The sequence below is a fragment of the Haemorhous mexicanus genome, chromosome 2, assembly GCF_027477595.1.
Source record: "Haemorhous mexicanus isolate bHaeMex1 chromosome 2, bHaeMex1.pri, whole genome shotgun sequence".
NCBI classification, from domain to species: Eukaryota; Metazoa; Chordata; class Aves; order Passeriformes; family Fringillidae; genus Haemorhous; species Haemorhous mexicanus.
Genome location: NC_082342.1, coordinates 4,368,380 through 4,391,423, shown reverse-complemented (window position 1 = coordinate 4,391,423; position 23,044 = coordinate 4,368,380). Strand labels below are relative to the sequence as shown.

The 23,044-nt window shown below is 40.0% G+C and overlaps 1 protein-coding gene across 6 annotated transcripts in view; it reads left to right on the top strand.

Annotated features, from left to right (window-relative positions):
- The window catches only part of DCAF6 (DDB1 and CUL4 associated factor 6), a 75,071-nt gene extending 67,419 nt beyond the window's left edge, over positions 1-7,652 (top strand). For all 6 annotated transcript variants that reach the window (XM_059871884.1, XM_059871875.1, XM_059871921.1 and 3 more), the window contains 4 exons: positions 1,333-1,489; positions 2,993-3,081; positions 5,613-5,718; positions 7,208-7,652. In XM_059871884.1, the coding sequence (XP_059727867.1) occupies positions 1,333-1,489; positions 2,993-3,081; positions 5,613-5,718; positions 7,208-7,272 (417 nt within the window). In that variant the 3' untranslated portion in view covers positions 7,273-7,652. The remainder of the gene's footprint in view (positions 1-1,332; positions 1,490-2,992; positions 3,082-5,612; positions 5,719-7,207) is intronic.
- The last annotated feature ends 15,392 nt before the right edge of the window (positions 7,653-23,044 follow it).

Here is a 23,044-nt window from a genome sequence, read left to right as displayed (position 1 = left end):
TGTAACAGGATAATGAAAATATGTATTACAAGGAGCTATAAGACAAAAGCTGCTGAAAGATTAATATATTGGAATTCATTACAGGAATGCAGCTTCTCTGGTTTATTTTTAGACATCAAGATGACTGTATTGCACTGACTGCAGTCATTGGGACATATTCTATAGACAGAGATCTACCAAGCCTGAAATCTAAAACTGGGCATGCTTATGTTGGAAATAAACCACATATTTCTAACAGCATAAGGGTTCAACTTACTAATGAATCTGTATCAAGGTAGCTGAGGCAAAGCACAGAGCAAGGCAACATCTCTGCCCTTCTCTTCAGGGCATTTTCTGAGGGAAGTCTGCCAAAAGAAAGAAAAGGATCCAGGCACGGCCCTCTTTAGAGCCTTACCTGCAAAATAATTCACAGCAGGATTCTGTGTAAATAGTCTCAAACTCAAGATTCTGTCCCTTATGCTGGAGTTACTCCTAAATGCCAATCTGAACTTCCAGCATTGGAAATGGTCTGTGTGAGCTCCAAGCTGCTGCACAGGCAGCTCCTGCTTGCACAGGTACCTCTCTTGCCCCTTGTATGTCAGTTGGAAGAGTTTGTAGGAGGTACTGCTGGCTCTCAAAATAACAGTTCTGCTCACAAGGCTGCACTTCAGCCTTCCAGGCTTGTTCCTGCAGCACAAACACCAGGGTGTTGTGGAGCTCTCAGCTCACACTCGTGACTGAGTTTTCTGGCTGTCATTGAAGCAATGCCCCTTCTCCCTCTGCCACCCCATCAAGCCTCTCACCTGCCGAGGACACAGGTTAGCAAATTTATATCATGTCACAATGGTTATTTTGAGGTCCTATGCTGAGTAAAATCAGAAGGGATTTCTGAGGAAGGTATCACAAGCTTCTGTCTTGTCTCCTGTTTCTCTGTAGTGGAAAATCCCCCCCAGGGATTAGCCTGTCACAAACTTTAACTTGGCCAAACTTTTCCTAAAAACTCCTTTGCATACCCCTGTCTCCAGTATCATTTCTGTGACTTCAGGAAGTGACAGATCTGCTGACATTTCTTTTTATACTGTTCAGTCTGCCCCAACTCCTCTCTTCTTCTTTTTTTTTTTTTTTTTTTCTGTTTTCTGTTTGCAGCTGTTTTGCTCTGGAAATCTAAAACTTTCTGAACTCCCATTTTTTTAATCACTCTTCTTTAAATGTTTCCTTTAAAAATTCTTAAATCTCATTTCTGCATGAGCTTTCCTTCAGCTGCACTGTTAGTGCAGACACAGGGACACAGGAGTGTGCTCTTGGATGGGCTTTTCACTGGCTGGGTCTTACAAAGTTTTGTTTTTCTTGCAGATAAAGGAAGCCAACTTCTGGGGATCCAACTTTGTCATGAGTGGCTCAGACTGTGGCCACATTTTCATCTGGGACCGCCACACTGCTGAGCACCTCATGCTGCTGGAGGCTGACAACCACGTGGTGAACTGCCTGCAGCCTCACCCCTTTGACCCCAGTAAGAGCAGCATTCTCACACTCTGCACATCCAGCTGATCTGCACTAGAGCATTTCAGTCTTAAACTCTGTCTCAACAGAGCAATTGCAATGATTAATGAGATGTTGTTCATATTTCCCTGTATAATTCAGATAATAGTGCTTTTAATTTTGCCTCTTACTAATGACCTTTGGCCCTTAAATCCCTCCTTACTCAAAAATTTATTGAAATCAAACCACTCCTGGCACAGAATTTATAGAAATACTGTCAGATGTAATAAGAAGAATCTCAATTTTTTTTCTTCCCTCAACACATAAAATGTTTTCTATGACACTAATGAGGGAAATATGGGGTTGCTGAAATGCCAGCAATACTTGGAAATTATATTGGAATCTGGTCTCTACTTGGCCCTATTAAAAAAATGCAGTAGTGGGTGTCTCCCTCTCACTGGCATTGTGAGATTAGAATAATTAATGAAATTAATAGAAATCCTAATAATTTGTATTTAGAGGAAATCCTTCATAGCAAAGATGGACCAAAGCAGTAGAAGGAATCACATGTAGTTGGGAAATCTGAACCATCCTCCAGCCTCTGACACAGTCAGAGAAAGTATTTGCATTACTCTTTTTTTCACAGCTTACCTGGCTATATAGTAAGAGCTATTTGTAAATTAGCAAGTGAAGTTGTTACAATAATACTAGGAGAGGCTGGGAGTTTTCTAGACATTTTGGGGGAACATGGAATACTGTCCTACATAGGGTAAGCCTTGAACTTTAAACTTTTTTATTGAAATTGAGTTCTTGTAAATGTCCTGAGTTGGATACTCCCTTTGGAAGCAGCTTTCAAAGTGCCCTGTAGCTTTGCTGATGTCTTTGTGGAGTGTGTCACACCCTGAAGGTGTCACTAAGAGAGCTCATCCTCCTTCTAGGACAGTTACTCTTGTTCAGCTTCCCAGTTACTGAGAGCTTTCTATGGAATTTTAATTCCTACAGTGGCTTTTGTGCAATGATCTAGAGAATGTTCTGCAACTTTTCATATTCTTCATACTTTATTTATAAGAGCATCCATTGCATCTTTATATTTAAATATCAAATAAAATTACATGAAATTCACTGAAATTGTCAAAGGTACATTTGAAATTATCTTGGTTCTGCTTTTGTACTGGGTCTACAAATTCTAAAGCTTTTTTATTAATGCATATACTATCAGCAGAAATGGATCAGTAGTGGCTGGGTTTTCTCTTTTTGCTTCTATCTTTTGTATATTTTGGTGATTTCTTCAAATGTAAAACGGGGCTCTTGATGTTTGCATTTGTTTTCTTCATATCTATACAGATAGATTCAAAAACAAATAATCTATGGAGCAGACCTCATGTGGAGACTTGGTAATTACAAGCTCTGTTCAGCATGAGATCTGACATTTGCAAATAAATGCTTCAAGTGAAATATTTGTCTTCCATTTAAGAGCAGAAAATACCAATAAACATAACACTTTTAATTTAGAATTACTGTTATTTTCTTCTAGTTCTGGCTTCTTCTGGTATTGATTATGATATAAAAATTTGGTCACCACTGGAAGAATCCAAGATTTTTAACAGAAAACTTGCAGATGAGGTAAGAACCTTTCCTCCTTTTTCACAGCAATGTCGTGTCTTTAATTCTATAAAAGCCTTTGGTACAAATTACTGATATTGAATTAGCAGAGTTATTTAATGTTCAACAAATGAGCTACAAATAAAAAGCTGCCCTTCAGAACAGCTGACTTTCATATCCTTGGCACTTTGCATTTCCTCAGCTCTCCTAGAAATTATATAACATGATCTGCTATTATGTACATGAAAGGAGTTGGAAGAAGTGTGATCACTCAGATACAGAAGGAAAACTGGCAGGAATTAATAAATTAATATAGTGCCTGTCTCTAAACAAATAAATGAAGGGAAGATGAAGGAAATGAACTGAAGGTAATACAAGAATATACAGAACAACACAGAGTACAAAAATCAATCCTATTAAATATTCAGTGGCATAAAAGGGACTTAAAGGTTGGTAAGATTGCACATGGGAACTTCATGGAATAAAGCAAACATTGCAAGCCAAATCAGTTATAAAAGTCCAATGTGAAGTTATGTAACTCATTATTTCCATATTGCCCTCTGAGCAATAACTGGATATAGCAACTGGCCTGGGGTGACCATATAGCTGACTGCTGAATAATCATATTTGAGTGATTTACATAACACAATGTATCAAAAGGTTATATGGTTTTCTGTAAATAATATTATAGGACAGATTTGGTTATGGGGTGGTCAGATTGGGGGCTTTTTTTGTGAAATCTCTTGGGCACTACAGATAGAGAAGACTGGGGATTTTTTTAATAATTTAATCTACTCTGTAATAGTGCTAAATATATTTTAAACAAACAGAAACACACAACCCTTAGCCACCCCACATCCCTTGAAAAAACCCCAAACCATCCACTTGTGAGTTTTGAACCTTTCCCATTATTTTAGCTCTGAGTGAAGTGACACTTCCTTGCATATTGTGTGACAGCTTTAGTCATTACATGTTTTGGAGCCTTTGGGGTTTAGAAGTATTGCTAAACATATATGTGTGCTAAAATGAATTATTGTCCTTTAGTTCCCTCCCTTTATTTCTAATAATTGCAAATTATTTAAACATTTAAGTTACGTTTTCTTTAATAAAAATGTAGAACTTGCAGAAGAATTTACTGCAGCGCAGTTTGTAATTTTACATGGTTTTTGTTTTTTAATTTATTCCCTGTATTGACTTACCTATGTAGGGGACAGGAGATGTTCATAGCAATAAAATAGTTCTCACTATATTAAGTTTGGCTGGAATAAGTGTCCAACATACATGAACTGAATTTTCCAGAGAAGGGGGAAGGTCTGAGGAGAGAACACCATGTTTGAGGAAAGTTCCATATAGATACAGAAATGTATTTAAACATTGAGAGAGGTCATGACCTTAGTGAATAGGAAAAGACAGTGGGGATAAGGACAAACCTCTGAATGGAGAAAAAGCCTCAGCACCAGGTTGTGAGGAGGTTTACTGATGATGCACTGCAGAAATATGGGGTGAAAGAGGAATCAAGAGCAGCCTGCTGCCTTCTCAGCTTGCTTCTGTTAGGGAGGGATCGGCTGTGCCAAGTGTCTGGCAAACAGGTGAGAATGACAGAAAATAGATGCTTTGATTGGGAAGGGAGAAGAAACTGCAAACATTTGCAAAGAACATGTTCCTCACAAGAGGAACAGGCTTGAAGAGTCTCAGAGAGAACAAGAATTTCATTATTTTTATGTCTTACAGCAGCTGATCTGGGAGCAAAGGCTGAAAAATGGTCATAACTTGTCTCCACCTAAAGAAATTTTTGTGCTTAATGATAACAAAAGAATATAGTCTTAAAGCTGAGACAACCTTCAGTGTGGGATTAAAATTTGTGAAGGAAGAAAGAGGGATGGCAAGGAAGTACCATGAGGAAGGAATGAGGGAAGAGAAATAAAAGTATTCATTAGTAGATTTTTTTTTCCTTGAAAATGAGACAGTAGGAACGGGCTCTTTCAAGTCATTTAGAGGCAAGCTGTAGCTCTGTTTACAAAGAATTATGGAGCTAAAGAATGTTCCTGAAGTGAGATAGAAATGGCTTGTGTTCCTTGGATTGTCTCCAAAAATTTCAAGCAGCATGAAGGTAGGAGTTGAGGGTAACCTCATCTCTTTTCCTTCCCACATTCTTGGCCAGCACTGGTGCTAGAACTTTGTTCTCTACAACAGTTGCCATCTGGAAACAGCTCTTTCTCTCATCGATCTGCTTTACTTCATGAAAGATTTCCAAAGTTTTTCTTAGTCACTAATCTTGGTATCTGCCATGCATGTGGACAATGGAACCATGATCTTACTAAAATATTCTTTAGACAGATAATTGGACACCTGCAGGCCGAGTCCACTGGATGACTTTTCTTGACCCAGACAACAGTATTCAATAGCAATTATTAAAATATTGCTTCCTTATGGTAATTTTGGACTCTGTAAAATGGCTTTTGCATAGAAACTTTGTATCTACAAACCCCTATCAATGCAGTATAATTCTGTGTTTATTTCTGATGCTGGCCTTCTCCCTTCCCTGCCTTCAGGTTATAACTCGTAATGAATTAATGCTGGAAGAGACCAGAAACACCATCACTGTTCCAGCTTCCTTCATGCTCCGAATGTTGGCTTCATTGAATCACATAAGAGCAGGTGAGAGACTTCTGAAGAGCTTGTCCACAGCACTGGTCTATAAAATAGCAGCTTGGCTGGGAAATCATCAAGCCCTTCAGCTGGCTGTGGCTGTACTTGGGGCTGGTGAGAAGATTCAAGGGTTGTTCAAGGTTCTCTTAATAGAAGTACTTAGGAATTGCTTCTTCGGTGTGAGACTTGAAACGTCTTGGCAGCTGTTATTTTATCCAAAAAAAGCAAAATATAATTTTAGGTGTTGAAAAATACTCTCTTCAGGACTGATCTTTTCAGTGAGTATGATGGGAAAACTTTTGGGGAGGACTGGAATGAACTGTAAGATAAACTGGCTGTGATTGTGGGAGTTATCTAGGGGCAAAGAAAGGTGTGAAGATGCCTCAGGACTGTGGGAGGCATTGCTGAGGCTGCTGGCAGCTGTTCCCAGGGCAGCAGGATGTCCCTCCAGTTCCCATGGGGCTGAAACTGGTGATAAGAGGGTTGCATGGAAGAATCATCACTGGGAACTGGATGTTGGTGCTGGAGAAGCTGAGTGGATTGACCCTGAAGATGGAGGACAGTGGAGAGACATCACACACTGTGTAGGAAGCAAGGAGATGAAGTCTTGGGAGGCTGGCATGGCATATGGGGCAAAAACCTAACAGACCTGTAGATGAAGGTGAAAGTGATGGGAAATACTGAATATGGGAACTCTGGCTGAGCAGAGCAGTGGCTTGCAGTGGTGAGGTGTGAAGGAAGCTGTGCCTGGTGGCAGCTGCTGCTCCTCTCTCACCTCTGGCTGCTCTGGGAGCCAGGAGAGTGCCATGTCCCCAGCCCAGTGCTGCACCTCCATGCTCCTGTGTTTCCTTTGGTTGTCATTATCTCTTCTGAGTGAAATGCTAAAAGAACTGCCCAACACTTTAGTTACAATAATTTCAGCAAAAATCTGTTATGGCAGGGTGGTGTTTCTAAATCTGACTGCATGTTGCTTGAGAGATTGGTCGTGAGCAAGTCATGTTCCCTCACACATTTCTGTATTTGCTCTTATCTAAATATTTGCATGAAAAGGCACTTTTTCTGATGTATTGAAGTGACAGGCAGTGATCCCCCAGTTTCTGGACTATTCCCATTTCTAACTGTAGCTATTGTAGTTCCAGCTCCCCAGCACAGCACCTCTGTCCCTTGTAGTCACCATCTCATTTTCATGTTATACTTGCATTTGTCTTTTCTGAGCTGACAGCCAGTCAGCAGCTACAAGGTTTTTCCTTTTGTACACAGATTTTGCTTTCATGCCTGGAAATCCTTAAAGGCATTTCTCCTTTTCTCCTTTCTTGTGGTAAGAAGAAAGGAGAAAAGGAGCACTTAGTCTGTGTGCACTTACAGCAGAGAGTTTCTTCTACCCTAAAACCCACAGCCTTATCCCATTGTGTAATAGTCCAGGGAGACAGCATGTAATAAATATTTACCAGAAAAAGAAAATCTTGCAAGTTCTTTTTACTAAATCTGTGTTTTGCAGACCGATTGGAAGGTGACAGATCAGAAGGATCTGGCCAAGAGAATGAAAATGAAGATGAAGAGTAACCAACAGTTGTGTGTGAGCACCTGGTAGTCAATGAAATTTGTAAAAGACATTAATTATATTTTTCCTTACAGAGCTTTAGTGCAATTCTGAGGTATTGCTTTTGGATAACCTAACCTTTTGTTTTTTTGAATGACTGTGTGCATGACTTGGGGAGAGTGTGCAAGTTAAAATAAACAAAAATGTTTTTAAAATGTTTTGCCATGTATGAGGGGTGCTAGAAGATGCCAAGTGCAATATTTTCCTTAAACAGCAAATGTGAGAGCTTGGATCAATGTTTTAAAGTAACTTTCATGATAGTAAAAACGTTGGTTCAAATAAATTTCTATATCTGCTGTTTGCATGTTTGTTGCTTTCTAATTAAAAGATTTGGTTGTTTTAAGTAGTTTTCTGGTTTTTCTTTGTGCAGCAATGGGTTATCACCTTGTAACTACAACCCCATGTCTGCCTTTGCAGTATTTGCATTCTTTCTTACAGTGTTTGTGAAGTGACAAATACAACTATTTCTTGCAGTGAGCACTGGGGACTTTTAAGACCCTGTGTCTCTTAATTCTTGCATATCCCACACTTACGTAAGCAAAAATTATCTCTCCCTCAGTTGTATAATGTCACTTTCCATTCCCTGTGCTTGGGTCTGTAATGCTAGTGAAATAGTTGCATTTCACTGATAGATCTGTGAGTCTGCCTTTGCAACAGCAGCAGGTACATCTTACACTGGATTTAGGGAACATGAATTTAAAAATTCCTGTGCATTGTTTCCTAGGATTAATTATTTGGGACGGCTGTTCAGTCTGTTTTATGGGCTTTACCCTTCCTCCACAGATTTCTGGATGGCAATGGGGAAGAGAAAGTGAAGGAAGGAAGGTGGAGCAGTGGAAAGAGCTGTTTGCTCAATGGCAGTTCTTGCCACGGATGGCAGATGCTGAGAGGCTCCATTGGGGAATACAGAATGCTGGGAAGAATTCTAAATCAGGGGGATGAGGGTCCTGGAGCTTCATTACCCTGTGGACATTAAAATACACATTCATCACATGAGCTGCACAAACTTTGCTGACATCAACAAAAGGAATTCCCCACACTAAATAAAAAAGAACATTAGCACAACATTCTGATGTTCTGATTCACAGTGCAGGCAGGCTGAAGGGACACAGGGAAGGGATATAAAGGGAGAACTAAAACAACTGAAAGAGATAAATTTGTGAGGGAGGAGAAATGGGAATTATATGGAACTCAGCTGGCAGTAACAGTGAAGACATTCCCTAGGGCAAAGGAAAAATAACAAGGAGAGAGGAAAAGTGTGAGGAGATGGATAAGGGTGGCTGGGTGGTTTCCTTGTTTGTTTTAAAGGAGCAGTTAAGAAATCATTGAAAGTGGTGCAGTGAAGAGAATTTGGCAAAGGAGAAAATAACTGTTGGGGAAAGAGGTTTTTGGAGGCAGAGGGTGCTGAGAAGAATGGACAGCTCAAACACTGAGTGCTGTGAAACCAGGAAACTTCACATCCTGAGGAAGTCAGTGCAACAGAGAGAGGATGGAGATCTGCTAAGTGTTTGATGTTTACCTAACATCAGCAAGGGAGAGGAGAAAATGTCAAGGTAAGATGCTTGTTTGTTTAGGAAATGGAGTGAGAGGAACAGCTAATATGGATATCTGTCTTTTCTGGTGGAGTAAGTGGCCCTTCTGTAGGAGAAGGGAGCATAACTGTTTTTTTCTCATGAGATAACATTTTAGTCAAGCATGTTCAGATCAGTAAGAAATGAAAGAATATTTTATGACTTGTGGTGGATCTGTTTGGAAAGGGGGACCACAGGGGTTTAGCACTATTCAAACATTGCTGCTCATAGCACTGCACTGAGCAATGTATTTCTATCACATGTAAATGAAGCTTGAATTTTTATAACAGGGATTCTGCTTTCATTAGATTTAAAAGAACTATACAGGGTGTTCTAAGGTACATCTAAGGTGTTTAGTGTGTAGATAAAATAGGATTGTCTGCTCCACTGCTGGGGCTCCTGAGCAATTTTGTGAATGAAATAGAGTAACACACTGATATAGTCGAGTTCTCTGTAGTTGATTTTTGAGGTAATTTCTTCCAAAATTAGCCCTGATGTTTCTACAGAAGCCTGACTCTTCTTATTTAGAAATTATTAGTTTTCTGCCTTGAAAATATATTCTTCCTCAAGTAAATATATGGAGAAGATAGCTTTTGTCTTCCCCAGAGAGGTTTAATAAATCACTGTGGATGTCTTTCTAAAAATAAAAAAGCTGCTTCTGCCACTTTTGCTTTAGTTATAGCAACTGCCAGCAAAGAGCATACCAACAGCAATAATCTTGTCTTTTTTTCCCCATAGTTCTCCAATAGGCACATTATTCCCAAAATGTCTCTTATTTATTCAAAGGCTAAATATTAGCTTTAATTCCTGATGCACAGCTGCGGGTTTACTGATTAAAAGGAGGATTTAATCTCAATAAGGAAAAAAAATGTAATATCTGGAGGGTTTTTCAAATTTCACTGAATATTTTCAGGCAGTTTTTATAAAATGAAGATATCTAGAGTGTTTGGGTTGGCTTTTTTTTTAATTAACATTTATGTAATGGGCTAAATCTGAGTTCCTAGAACCATACAATAATGGGAGCTGTCGACAGAAATGGGGAATGCTGGCAATTCCAGAGTTTGCAGCTGCAAAAGAATATTGGAAAATGTTATTCAAATGTGCAGAGAAGTTAATCAAAGCAATAAGCCATCCCAAAGCCTCACAACTTGAGAAGGAAATCTCTGCTTGGGGTCTGGTTTCAGGCTGGGGCTCAGAGGTGGGTGGTGCTGCTGGAGCTCCCTCTAGTGCCCCATTCCTGCTGCACTCGGACATATCCAAAACGTCTCTTGTCTAATAGCAGCCCAAATTTAATGGACAGGATGGTGATAAGGATACAGGGAGCATCTTCTCCTGCTGTGAGGACTGCACATGCACTTCAGCACTGTCATTGCTTGTGTGCTGGGAAGAGCAGGGGTTTAGGTGTCACTGCTCACTTCCAGGAAGGATATTCTTAACACCATTGCAAAGATCAAAAGCCACTTCTCTATGTTGCAACAATTCCTAGTAAATAATTTGGTGTCCTGAAGCTTGGCAGATGGTCCCTGTAGGACACAATCTCCTTTAAGTGACAGAGATGCTGAGCTTGTTCAAACCACTCTGAGTTCTGCTCTTTGTGCTTCCCCTGATGGAGGAAGGACAAGGTTCATTAAAGGCATCCTGCATCACTTGGATTGTGAATTTTTCTTACCTAAGCAGTAGATAAATGTTACAGTAGGCTACTGTGTACACCTTTAGCTCTTTTAGAATATCCCAGATGATGTTTTTGAGGAAGAAATTGTGGAAGCAAATGTTCAATAAGGATTTCACAGGCCTTGCACCAACAAAATAACCACTGAGTGTGTGTGGTTGTGTGCAGGGGATGAATATGCTCAGAGGGGCTGCCTGGGAGAGCTGAGCCATTCTTTTATGGAAAGGCAGTTTTTTATGGAAAGATCCCACTGAGCCAGGCTCAGGCCATCACTCACAATCCTTTGGAATTGTCCTGCTTCGTGGGCAGACCTGGCAGCAGTGTTAAGAAATGAGCTGCAATTAGCAGCAGTTGGATCCCAGCCCATATTCCTCCTGATCCAGTCACACACTCAACAAGAGGCCAACCCCAAAAGCCTCAGCTGAAGCACAGGGAATGACACAGGAGGCATCTGTGAGATCACTGCCCTGCCTAAACAGAGATTGAACTGGTCTTTGAAATGTGGGGTGAAATAAATTTTAAACTCTTTCCATAATCATAACATGCACAAATACCTTTATCTGTGTGAGCATCCAGTTTGTCTTCTCAGTGACATTCTGTACTGCTGAGCCTGAGTTATTTAAGGTAATAGAGATATATTTTTGTCAGATTTAAATGTTCCTTTTAGCATTTGCATTTGCTTTGTTCTCTTTGATGAAAAGGCACTATCCACCTTCTCAGTGCCTTTTAAGAACTTTCTGTCAATGCTCCCCTCTAGATTAATTTCCCTCTACGGGCAGAGCAAACTGAAGTTCAAAAAACAACAACTACTACAACCCACAGCAAGGTGTTTTGACAGGAAAAATAGGGAAATGCTACTCTTCAAAGCAAGCTCCTTTTTTTCTGATTACGACTCTACCCGTATTATCATGCTGCCCTTTTTTTGCAAGAAGATGGCTGTACACTAGCATAGTCCATGGAATTTGACAGATTCACTATCCAAATAAGAACTGATAGCTACTAATTTAGGAAAATCTCACTTAAATAGAAAACCCTCTAAATAGAGTTTGTTAATGAGCTTTGTAACTAATTGGAAGACAAATCCCAGGGGATCTGCAGCTGTTCACAAACAGCACTGCAGTTCTCCTTCCCCTCAGCAGGATGACTCCATGCTCAGACCCTGTTTCCAAGATTCTCTCCTTCCTCACCTCACTTCTTAAGAAATTTGGTTAAAAAACACATACCTTTAAAACAAACCTGTAACAGTTAAGTCATCTAAAGGAACAACAATTAACACAAGGTACTTTTAATGGTGGGTTGAATGTGACACTTGCCAAGTTGCAAGATGAGGTTTCTATTCCTCAGAGAGTGATGACCATTCAGTAGTTGTGCAAGGTGACTTGGGTTTCAATTCTTGGTGACTTAATGTTGTCATAGTTGTCAGTAGACAGCTCTGAGGATGCTCATTCAGCACTTTGTTCATGGGAGAAAGTGTTTGGGACTGTTACCTGTCTAATTCCATGACCACTCAAAGGGGAAATACCATGCTTTAAAATAATTTGTGGTTATTTTACTCAGGATTAGAAAGAGCAAGGAAGAGTTCTCTAAGTCTTTAAATGAACATAGCTTTAAAAATAGTGTTAGGCACTTTGACAAAACCGTTTGGCTTGGATGCTGGTTGCACTACAGCAGCTTTCCAGGCACAAGGGCATAGAAGACCTACTTCAAAGTTCTTTCCAATTTTTCTCAGGTTTTTTTTTTTCTTTTTAGATATAATTATACTGTGCACCTGCTACCATTGCATGTAAAGGTTATGCAATGAGTACACTGAAGCAGGGGATTCTCTCTGTGGCAGGAGCTCTTGCTCACCCCAAGGACATGGAGACTGGCACACCCCCAGAATTACAGTCAGCACCTCCATCAGCATCCCCTCCCTGTGGCAGGAGCAATTCCCAGCCCCTCTCTCCTTCACAATCACGCTGTGTGAGCCTGCTCTGGGGCCACTGAGGGTGACAGTCACACACTCCCCCACCACACTGAAATTCCACGTGATGGCTCAGAAACTCAGCTTCATTCACAGCACTTGAATGCCAGATCGCTGCGCTGAATGGATTTGATTGCAGTCTGGAGGCTCTAAATTTGGACTGTTACATACTTTTATAGAGGAGAGCTGGGCAAGAGATACAGAAATGAGAAACTGATCTAATTTCTGTCATCCTGCTTCTCATGCTGTCTTTCCCCTCTGCTTGCTGGCATTCTATGAAGCAGTTTGGAGAAGTGACTCAAAAGTTTAAGAGACTGAACCCAGGATGCAGTTTGGGCCCATCAGTGGACAGGCAGAGAGGAGACAGGAGGGGCAGAAGAAAGGTCTCCACTTCCCTCTGCATATTCATTCCCTGGGAAGCAGAAAGCAGCTGAAAGCAAACAATGTGAGGAGAAATGAAAAGATGAGTTAGACACAAAGAAGAGAAACATTTTCACTGCAGCAATGATATTGTGGTTTACTGAAAGACAGTCTAGAAGCAGAGGGATATTACAGAGAATAGTGAAGTGGAGCTGGGCTGCAGGAAACTGCTCCAATTGCCACGTGCCTGCAATATGGCAGCGGGTATCCTGCATTAAAAGCCGTCAGAGGGATGTGACCTCCTGTGTTGCTGGGTAGTGGCCAAATGACACAGCTCTAACAAAGTATTTCCAAGTTGCAGATCCATGCAGGTTAACAAACTCTGCTGTGCTGCAGAAGAGAAATGGGCTTCTCCTTTCCATGAGAGGGTAGCTGACATCTCAGTGAAACTGCAGGTTGAAAAATAAGGGACATCCACCAGGATATATTCCTGAAGAAAGAGTAGATGGGAAATTGAGGCTGGGAATCTCTTCTTCCTGGCAGCCAGAGAGCAAACAAGGGATGCTCAAGCATCAAGACATGAGGCTCTGAGTCAAATGTTGTCCTCCTCTGACAATGCTCGGCAATCGCCTCAGTGCTGCTGTAAGTGGTTATCATATTTAGCTTTAAAATGGTGTTAGAGCCAGTTTACAGAGAGAGACAACATCAAAAGTCCTCTTCAAAAGGTTGAGAAATTGGGCATGAATGAGAAAACAATTTGTCTATTATCCCTTATCAGCCTAATAATAAAAGCAGGGTTTGGAGCCTTAACATTTCTGAGGTGAGTCCCCTTCCACCAGCCTTTTAAAAATAGGAGGTGACTCAGTTTCTAACAAGTTTCTCCACACTGGCAGCTTCACATTAACCTCTTGAGGAGAGGGAGCACGTGTGTTTCTTGGTAAACCATTAGTAGCATTGCTGCTGCAGTGCTTGGTGAGCTGTGTGATGGCAAAGCTGAGTGCTTCATGGACTTTCTCAAAACAGTAAACAGGCTGGTGCAAAAAATTGAATTACTTGTCACTGATAGGGGAATAACAGCTCTGAATGGGGTGGGTTTGTGTAGGTGTGACCTGAGCTCTTTAATCATCTTAGGTCTTACAATAAAGACCATAAAATAGAGCTCTAGTGATTCAGCTGTCTCCTGACACAAGTGGAGCTGCAGCAGGATCGGCATCTGCCAGTCGTCCCTCAGTTGCCATGGTAACCCCCTAGGATGGGGTGCACTTCAGAAAAATGCAACTTCTGGGCTAAATTGTAGGCTGGAGGGTGGCAGATGGATGGGATTTAGCTGCCCCAGAGGGTGGTACTCCACAGCCAGATATTCAGATTTAGGAATCTACCCAGGTGGTCCATTTGGCACATCAGCAGCAAAATTCAATTTAAACCATCAATTTGTTCCCAGATTTGCTCACTGAGCTGTGAAACATGCAGAGCTAGCTGAATTCCTGTGTAATCCAAGCCTGCCTGAAAGCCTTGTGGATTGAACTGAGCAAGGGACTCAATGAAGCCACAGCCCTTTCTCATGAACAGCCAGCAGAGACAGGGAGGGCTTCCCATTTTGCTGGGAAGTTGAGCTGTTTGGCAACCTGACACATGCCCAGAGCCAAGGACTTGGGATCCAAATGCAGCTGCGAGCTGGAATTGATGTTGTTGGAGTCACTGCACCCCTCTCACAGCACAGGCAGCGTATTTCCTTACAGAAATGTTTTGAAAACTGAATGTCCTTAGAATTTTCAGTTCACAAAACAATTTGAAATGAAGAAAGGAGAGAAGAAACATCCTGTTCCAACACGGCACAGGACCATGTTTTAACAAGAACATTTCTTGTAAGGGTTTGTCAGCCAGCTGGAGTGCACAGGACCTGCGGATATGGGAAGCTCCTGGATTTAAAAGCAGAAATCAAGAGAAAAACAAACAAACCAGCCAACCAACCAACCAAAATAACCACACCATAGGTGTAGCAAAAGTCAACTTAGTTTTTAACAATTACTGCTGTGGGTTGGGGGATATTGTGAACCACATTTATTGTGGTTCCTTTATCCTGTGTGCAGTGGTAAGTCCACCATAATAGATGTGTTGTTATATAAAATTAATTTTCCAAGATTGTTTTCAGAAACATGATATATCTTGGTATCCAAAATCTATGAACAGATTGTGTGGGCCACTTTTTCCTGCACTTCTCAGCTACCCTGTTGCTTTCTACATTCAGCATTTCCTAAACTTTTCCTGATTTGCTGGTATCTCAGGTTAAGTTCATTGGATAACAGATTCATCATCATTCAAAGGTAAAGAATTCATTCTGGATATACTTTTGATGAACTAACTAGATTATGAACAATGCACTCCACACTTCCAAAAATGTAAATACATTTTAGGCTAAGAAAACAAACATTTATTGCAGATATTTCAATTCTCACTCATATTTACATTTCCTAATGAAGAAGAGGAAGCAAAAACTTTTCCCATGCCTTTTTATTCTTTTTCCTCCCCAAAGAAATTTGACATTTCTAATTATGACAGAGTAAAGGGAAATGAAAATCTATTTCAAGAGATGATTCTTCCTGTAAACAGTGCCTGGGCGCTTCTGCCTCATCTCACTGCATTTGGGCTGTCAGATGAGCACAATAAATAACGTGCCCTCTAACCTCCGTTTTGTTGTTCTTTTTTCTGTAGAGATAATTGTCAGTTCTAGTCTTTGCCTGCATGTCACTGAAAGAGTTCCTAAATGACAAGTATGTGAGAGCCTTGGTTTAGCTGGAGATAATTTTAGCCTCTCTCTTCTGACAAAAATTGCATGGGCTAAATTTGGACACTATTTTCTTGCAGAAATATTATTTTATTTATCTTTTGTTTATTTTTAATTTGTTCAGCAGTCCCAGTTATTTACTTAAAAGTATTTATTCAAGAGAGACAATCTGTGTGGGGTTTCTTTTTAACCAAAGTATCTAACTATTCTACCTGGGAACATGATAAATGTTAGCAATTTCTAATACATTTTCCTGGCTTTACAAGAACATTAAAAACCCATCAGATTCAATTCACTTGCTGAAAAATTTAGACTATGAAGAAATTAATTTACTCTTTAGGGAAAAAAATACCTTTTTTGTTTACTTGGAAAAAAACATAATGAACTTCAGAAACCTTTGAGTTGACTCCTTTTCCTTATATTCCATATGCAGTAGATGGATGAACACTGGAATTGTATCAGCAGCTTCCAGCAGCGTCCTCTGGATTTCCAAGTATTACCTGAAATTTCTCATCTCCAAACTGGGGTTTTAAGAATGCCAGTTCCAAAATGGCACAACCAGGAAGGTCCCTTTGCTAATGGACAAAGCAGAGAGAACACAGGAGAGGGCAGAGAAGGGAAGAGTTAAATGCAGCTCTTCCTCCAGGTGAGTGAACAAAAATGATTCCATAATAGCAGCAGCACAGGGAGGCTTCTTAGTTCTCTACTTAATTCACTGTGCATCACTTTGGGCTCTGCCATTGTGAACAACACAGGGTCTTGTTATGGCCAAAAAAATGCAGTTACCAGCTGAGAGATGAACTGCTTTTAAAGGCTGTGGGTTTGAGCTTTAAGGGATGGTGGGTTTAGGATGCTTCCATTTGTTCTGGGCTCCATGTGATCTGTCTGTGCAGTACAACCTGAAAAGTCCAGGATAAATGTGACAGGTTTTTTCACTTATCAACATCCTTGCTTGAGCAATGAGCACAGGGATCTTGTGTAGCTGAATCTGCAGATTCATTAATCCGCATTGAGTGTGTAGTAATCTAATTCCAGACATTTTTTATAGATTAATGTTCAATCCTATAACCAATATATACATTGAAGGCAGCTCTTAAAAAACCAGCAGTTGAAATGAGGAATCGGTATTTCCATCGAAAACACACCTAATTTCTTATTATGTAACACACAGGGGGAAAAAAGAATCCCCAAAATACACATCTCACTGTTTGCATGAGATAAGGTTTTTTGCTCAGTTCCACTTGAGAGATCATCAGCAGTATTTTTCTAGCCAGTGGGAAATTATGCAGCTTGATGTTTTTGCTAAACTGCCAGCTTTTAAAGGCACAGGATAGAAATCCCACAAGTTTTGATCCCTAATCAAAACAAGTTTGGATCCCCAATTTTTGCTCATTTTTGTGGGTATGATTTGTCCATCTCTTGGGCCTAGTAGGAGATGTGCTACTCTCTTGCATAAAAGGATCACTTGCCTTTATACTCAGATAACAGCATTTCACTAAATCACTGAGAAACTGCATGTTTATTTTTATTTTTAATAATCTCTAACTTATATTTGCTGTACAATGATTTGCATATACATAGTGATCTATCATCAAGGAAGATAAATTCCTAGACACCATTTTCTCACACACTTCTACATTTATTGAAACTCTTCTACCTCAGCACTAAGCAAACTTGAATTTTAATCTGAAGGGGGGATTGCACTTATCAGTCCATATTTTCATTTGTAGAGATGAATAATTATGGCCTTTTTCTACTAGGATATTTGCAATAGTTGAATTCAGGGTTGTTTTTCCTCTTGTTTGTGAGGTGAGGCTGGTTGGTTCTTTCTGCTGTAAAATGCATGTTTATGGTACTGCATGCCTGTGTATTGTTTCTGGCCTGTTACACATTGTCTGCACAGAAAAGTCACTGTTAAATACCTGTACTGCTGATCTGCACCAAGACATTAATGTGGTACAAGACATTCAGCAGAGAGATGTTGATGTCAGCTGAGTTCCTAATGTATTTTGGCTGTTGGCCTCTTGCTTTTTTACCATGCTAGTAGCAGAAGCAGCAGTAAGTGGCAGATTGGTGTCCAAATTTAGTCTCCTAACGATTTCTTCTTGAAGGAAAAACCAACAAAACCCCCAACAAAGTCTGTGGAAATAACAATGGATAATTTGAGATACTGTTTCATGTTCCTTTCTTAGGACTTTCTTCATCCACTCCCAAGCAGAGTTGATACATTTTCTTTCACAGGGTTACATTTCAGTCAGAAAGCATTTTTCAGCGTTTTTCTTTGGATCCTCATTCCCCTTGGTGAACAGCAATGCTTCTACTCACTTTCTTTTGCTGTGTCTGCAGCAGCTGCAAAGCCAAGGCTTGCTGAGTGAAGACAGTTTCCAGGTCTGGTCTTGGATCAGACCCTCTGGAACAGCCCCACTGCTGCCATCTGAGGTAACTCCTGTGCCATGAAATGTGGTCAGTTGAGCACCAAAAAATTACAAGTAAGCAACCACTTGTGATTTGTTTCCTCTTCTCATTCTAGTTTCCTGTGGCTTGGAAGGAATGCTTGAAGAGATGTTAGCGTTTTCCTAACTTGGGTAGTGGTTTAAAGGGTTTTAAAACTTGAAGGTGCCAGGATAATCCTCCTGCTCCAGGCCACAGAATTTCTCTTACAGATTTTAGCCACTGGATCTTGCATGCATTTTTCTCTCAGATACAGACCCATGATGAATGAAAATCACATCTGTGCTGGAATGGTCTCACTGCAACATTTGAATGAGGTGTTTTTTTTTTTTTTTTTTCTTCCAACACCTTATGAAAGGGAGAAGTTGGTACTCTGAGGCTGGATGTGATAGCCAGTGATGATGATCATGAATTGGCACACCAATGCAATAAGCTTCCTATTTCCAAGGAATAAAGAATCAACTCTAGATTTTTATATAGATAATTAGCTCTTAGAACTGCTCTTTCATTACTTGGATTGGATAATGCATGTTTTCTTGGGACAGCTGTAATAAAGTTTCAGAAGAAAATGGAATGAGACAATGCAATTATCACCCATGATTACTCCTTGTGCTTGTCTTAGCTCTTGGGGAGGGAGGGCTTCTTATTTAGTGTTTCATAAATTACCTCCTGTTGTAAGGGTTTTAATTCATTTTATGAATCAAAGTGGTGGAGATATCAGCAAAGAATAATTGTATTCCTAAAACGATGTATCAAACATAGAGGACAGCTAATATGAGATGTATTGTGAGAGCCAAAGCTGGTCGACCCTGATAGGTAAGGAAATGCACACTTAAAAATTATAATTATGCACTGAAGGATGCAGATGAACACCAAATTCACAGCAGGAGAAAAAACAAGATGAAGCACACGTTGGGTTTATAGATATGTACACATAATGACTTTGCATTTTATACATGGTGCTCTTGGGAGACTCTTCAGTGCCTGCAGCATTTGATTCAAGCTTTCAGCAGCTGCACTCTCAGATATGAAGAGTTTTACAGATGCTGCCAAAAAATTGGGAAATGGAAACGCTGTGGTCATAGCTGGCAGTGAGAAAAGGTACCAGATCACACCAAGACTTTTCAAGCTACTGCCACAATCAGCTACATCAAGAGCAGGATTCTCTAAGCCTGTTCAATGACTCTGAGCCAGCTAGTCACTCCCCATCTTTGCTTTCAGTAAAATGGGTCCCCAGAGACAACATACCACTGTTTTAGACACAAATATTTTCTCCAGGAAAAATATTTTCATTCTTAAAAAACCCCAATGGACTTTACTTACAATTTACAGAAATATTTTAACAGAAAAGTTTTATAATTGTTGGTTTCAAAATGCTATCTCCCTTGTGTGGCTTGTTGTAAATCGTAATATTATTTTCTGGAGACTTGTCTTATTTCTCTCCAGATGACTGAAGCTAGCAAGAGCTCATGAACCAAAGGAAAGTAGACCTGAAGAACATTTAATAATATAAATTACCTTCTTCAAGAATAATTAGTGAAGAAAACATTCTTCTCAGAAGCTTGCAAAGATACTGAACAGCTTTGAATGAATTGGCAGCCAGCCATGAGGTTGGCTGTACAACAGAAGAAAATAAACAGAATAGAAAGAAAAACTTATCCAGTTAAAATTACTTGGATCTGTTAATTACTGACAGGGCAAGTGCATTTAAAAAAACCAAAAAACAATAAAACAATACATTAAGGCAGCTTTTTTCAAGTTATGTTAGTCCTTCCAAACCAAACACTGGGAAAAGTGAGGTGATTTTTTAGTTTGTTTTGATTTTTAATTTAAAGGAAAGAACTGATCCCCAGCATCTCTGCCTAGAAGATGTGAAACATTAAGGAATGCCAAGATGGTCGTGATTATCTAGCCTTTTACTCTTGTTTGCTTGTTAAGAAGTTAGCAAATTCTGTGTTATACTGACCTTCTGAGACAGTGAATCTGAAAATATTCTGTCCAGATTAAATCTGGGTAAAAGTAATACTTTGTGATTAGCTTAGTAATTAACAAGGTTTACTTCATTGTATTTAGTGTGATTCAATACAATGTACTTTAGTATTTCACGTAATTAAGTACTTTTGCGAAAGAAACCTGTCTTGGTTAAACAAGAATTGCAAAAAATTTGTAAACCTTGGTGCAAATGGAGTAAAATTATTTCTGTGACTTTATTTTAATATAACATCTTACACACCAATGTACTTTGTATAATATAACCCTCAAATTCTGAAATCTTCTCTGTCTTTGCCTAAACAAGGAGAAATCAATTGAGTTCTGGATGATTTTGGGGACTTAAATCTGGGAGAAATGTGGGGCTTGAGAGTGGGAGCTGGGAAAGATGCATAGAAAGTCTGGGCAGGCAAGAAAGGAGTGCTCAAGAGCTGTGCCTTTGTGAGAGGGAAGCTGTGTGGTTAAGAATAAGGCACAAGGAAAGCAAATGTATTTTTAGTTGAAATTAGAGCCACCTTTCTAAGTCTGTGGCCAAAATATCCAGGCTCCTCTTACATGAGGCACCAACTATCCTGAGGACTTAACCCCATGGTGACAAATGAGCTCAGCTCAAGAGCTCAGTTATGTATTGTTGAATTTCAGTGTTGCACATGCAGGAGTTTTCTCCTGGTTTTACTACCTCTAGAAGATTCACCTAAACTTGCAAAGATAATAGTAAAAGAGCGTGTTATTTCTAGATTTCCCGAACTGAGGAGCTGCACAGGAATGCTGAGATTCCTGTGGGCTGGGAACGTCAGCTGGGAGCAGGGGAGATATTTCAAGCATGAAGAAGCTGATAACTGCACAGTGAGTGGCAAGGAATTTGCAGGGTGGCTGTGGGTGAGAATTCCCATGCGTGTGGAGCAGGCAGAATATTGCTAAGCTATTGCAAACAGAATTTTGAATAAGTTACAGTCTTTTCAGAAGAAAGGAAGTACTAAAACCACTGGTAAAGTTGGGGTTTTTTACTTCTGTGAGAGAGGATTTATTGTTCCATAGGGGGTCAAGAGACAGAACCTTGCTGGCCATGGCTCCTTTTCTAACTCTAATCAAAAGACTTTTTCAACCTGAATTTGCAGGAGTTGAGCACATCACTTCTGAGCAAACCTGATTGTTCTCTGGTCTACATGCAGACAGTACAAACTTTGTTCTCCTTATCTCCACCAAAGTATCCCTCATTTTATTCCAAGCTACTGACTTGACATTAGTACCAGATTCCTGCTATCTGCAGAAATAGCAGCTATATCCCTGTGGGTCAAAAAGTGACAAGGCAATTAATGAAACAGTTGATTAAATTTTGCAGGCCTCCCAAAGCCAAATGATTTCAGACTATATTCCACTCATACTGCAAGCAGCTTGGGCTAATCAGCAGGAATTTTGGTAATCTGCTCACCTTCATATTTTCTAGATCCTACTCGGTAAGAGTATCCAGGCTATGATAATAGCACTTTTTTAAACCCTCTTAAAACACAGGTTTGGCTGAAGAGCTGAACTTTAGGAATGGCTGCTCTTCTACCCTTACTGCAGATTTGCAGCCAGACACTTGCCTCTGTCATGGAACAGTTAATGGCTATAAATGATGAGAAGCAAGTAGGAGCACTGATATTGGCTGAAAAAAAATAATCAGGAGGTTGCAAAAGTTTAAATTTGTCAAGTTGTGAAGTGAATAGGATAAAAAGCCATCATTGATAGCCAGGGAAGCAAATGCTCATGAAAGTGGCAGAACAATCACGTAAAGCAGCACCAGAACTGTCTCCTTTCACTAAGCAGTCACTGTTGGAGGGTATTGCAGCAAAACCAGGACATGAGCTGTCAGAGAAGACAAGGTCCCATGAACTTGCCTGAGACATATGGAGACAGCTTGAGGAGACATGATCAATTTTCTTGTCATGGAATCAGCAGCTAATTTATTGCAAGTCAGAAAGGTAGAGCGTGAGGAAGGGCAATTTTTCCAAGATTAGAGAAGTAGAGAACTTGTAAACAAAGAAAATGAAGCAATTTAAAATAATGGGGAGGGCACATTAGGACATGGAAAGGTAGAGGGACAGTTTAAGTGCAAAATGGATTGCCTTCCCATAAGCTGTTGAAAAGACCAAGCTCTTAGCACAACTGACATCTTTGTCGAAAACTGAATCTCCTGAAAGCTGGGAGCAACATCTATCAGATCACAAATTACTAGAAAATAACTGAAAATAACTGCTTTACAGGGTTTCAAGAATAACTAACAATCCTCTCATGTATAGACACCAGGAGGGCCAGACTGCGAGATACTGGGACTGCCTCTGCTTTTCACAACACAGGAAAACAAAACCTTGTGGTTTTTCTCAGAAGGAATATAAATTCTGCCTCCTTTTCATGGTGATGCTGTGGCATAAGACCAGTCATTGATCAAATAAGAGCTACCAAAACTCTTTTCAGGAGTTAAGTACACCTTAAAAAACAAATACTATCACCAACAGAGCTTGTACTGAGGATAGACTCCAAAGTGAACATCTTATTCTGTGATATCCTCCAGATTTTTATGTTACAGCTGTCCCTTTCATCAGCTTTTCTCTGAGGAGCACTTCTTTGCCTCTTGCTTGAGACACAGAATTTCCCTGTGTTAAGGTCTTGTGGACATCCAAACTTGCCAGTAAGTAACCTGGACATTAAAAGTACATTTAAAAAGAAGGATAGAGATAAAACTGAAGCATTACCTTTAGGCTTCATTTGCCTCACTGTGGCTAAGAATAATGGTACTAATAGGATACAAGCTCTTAATTGAGGTTTAAAAGTCCTGTGATAGTTTAACAGAGAGAGTCTGGGCAACTTTGAGAGAGAGAGGCAGTGGCAACTTTGGCTCTTCTTCCTCTCACCAGCTTTTCATCATTTGAAAGGAACATCTTCCTCTTTAGAGTGAGTGGTATTT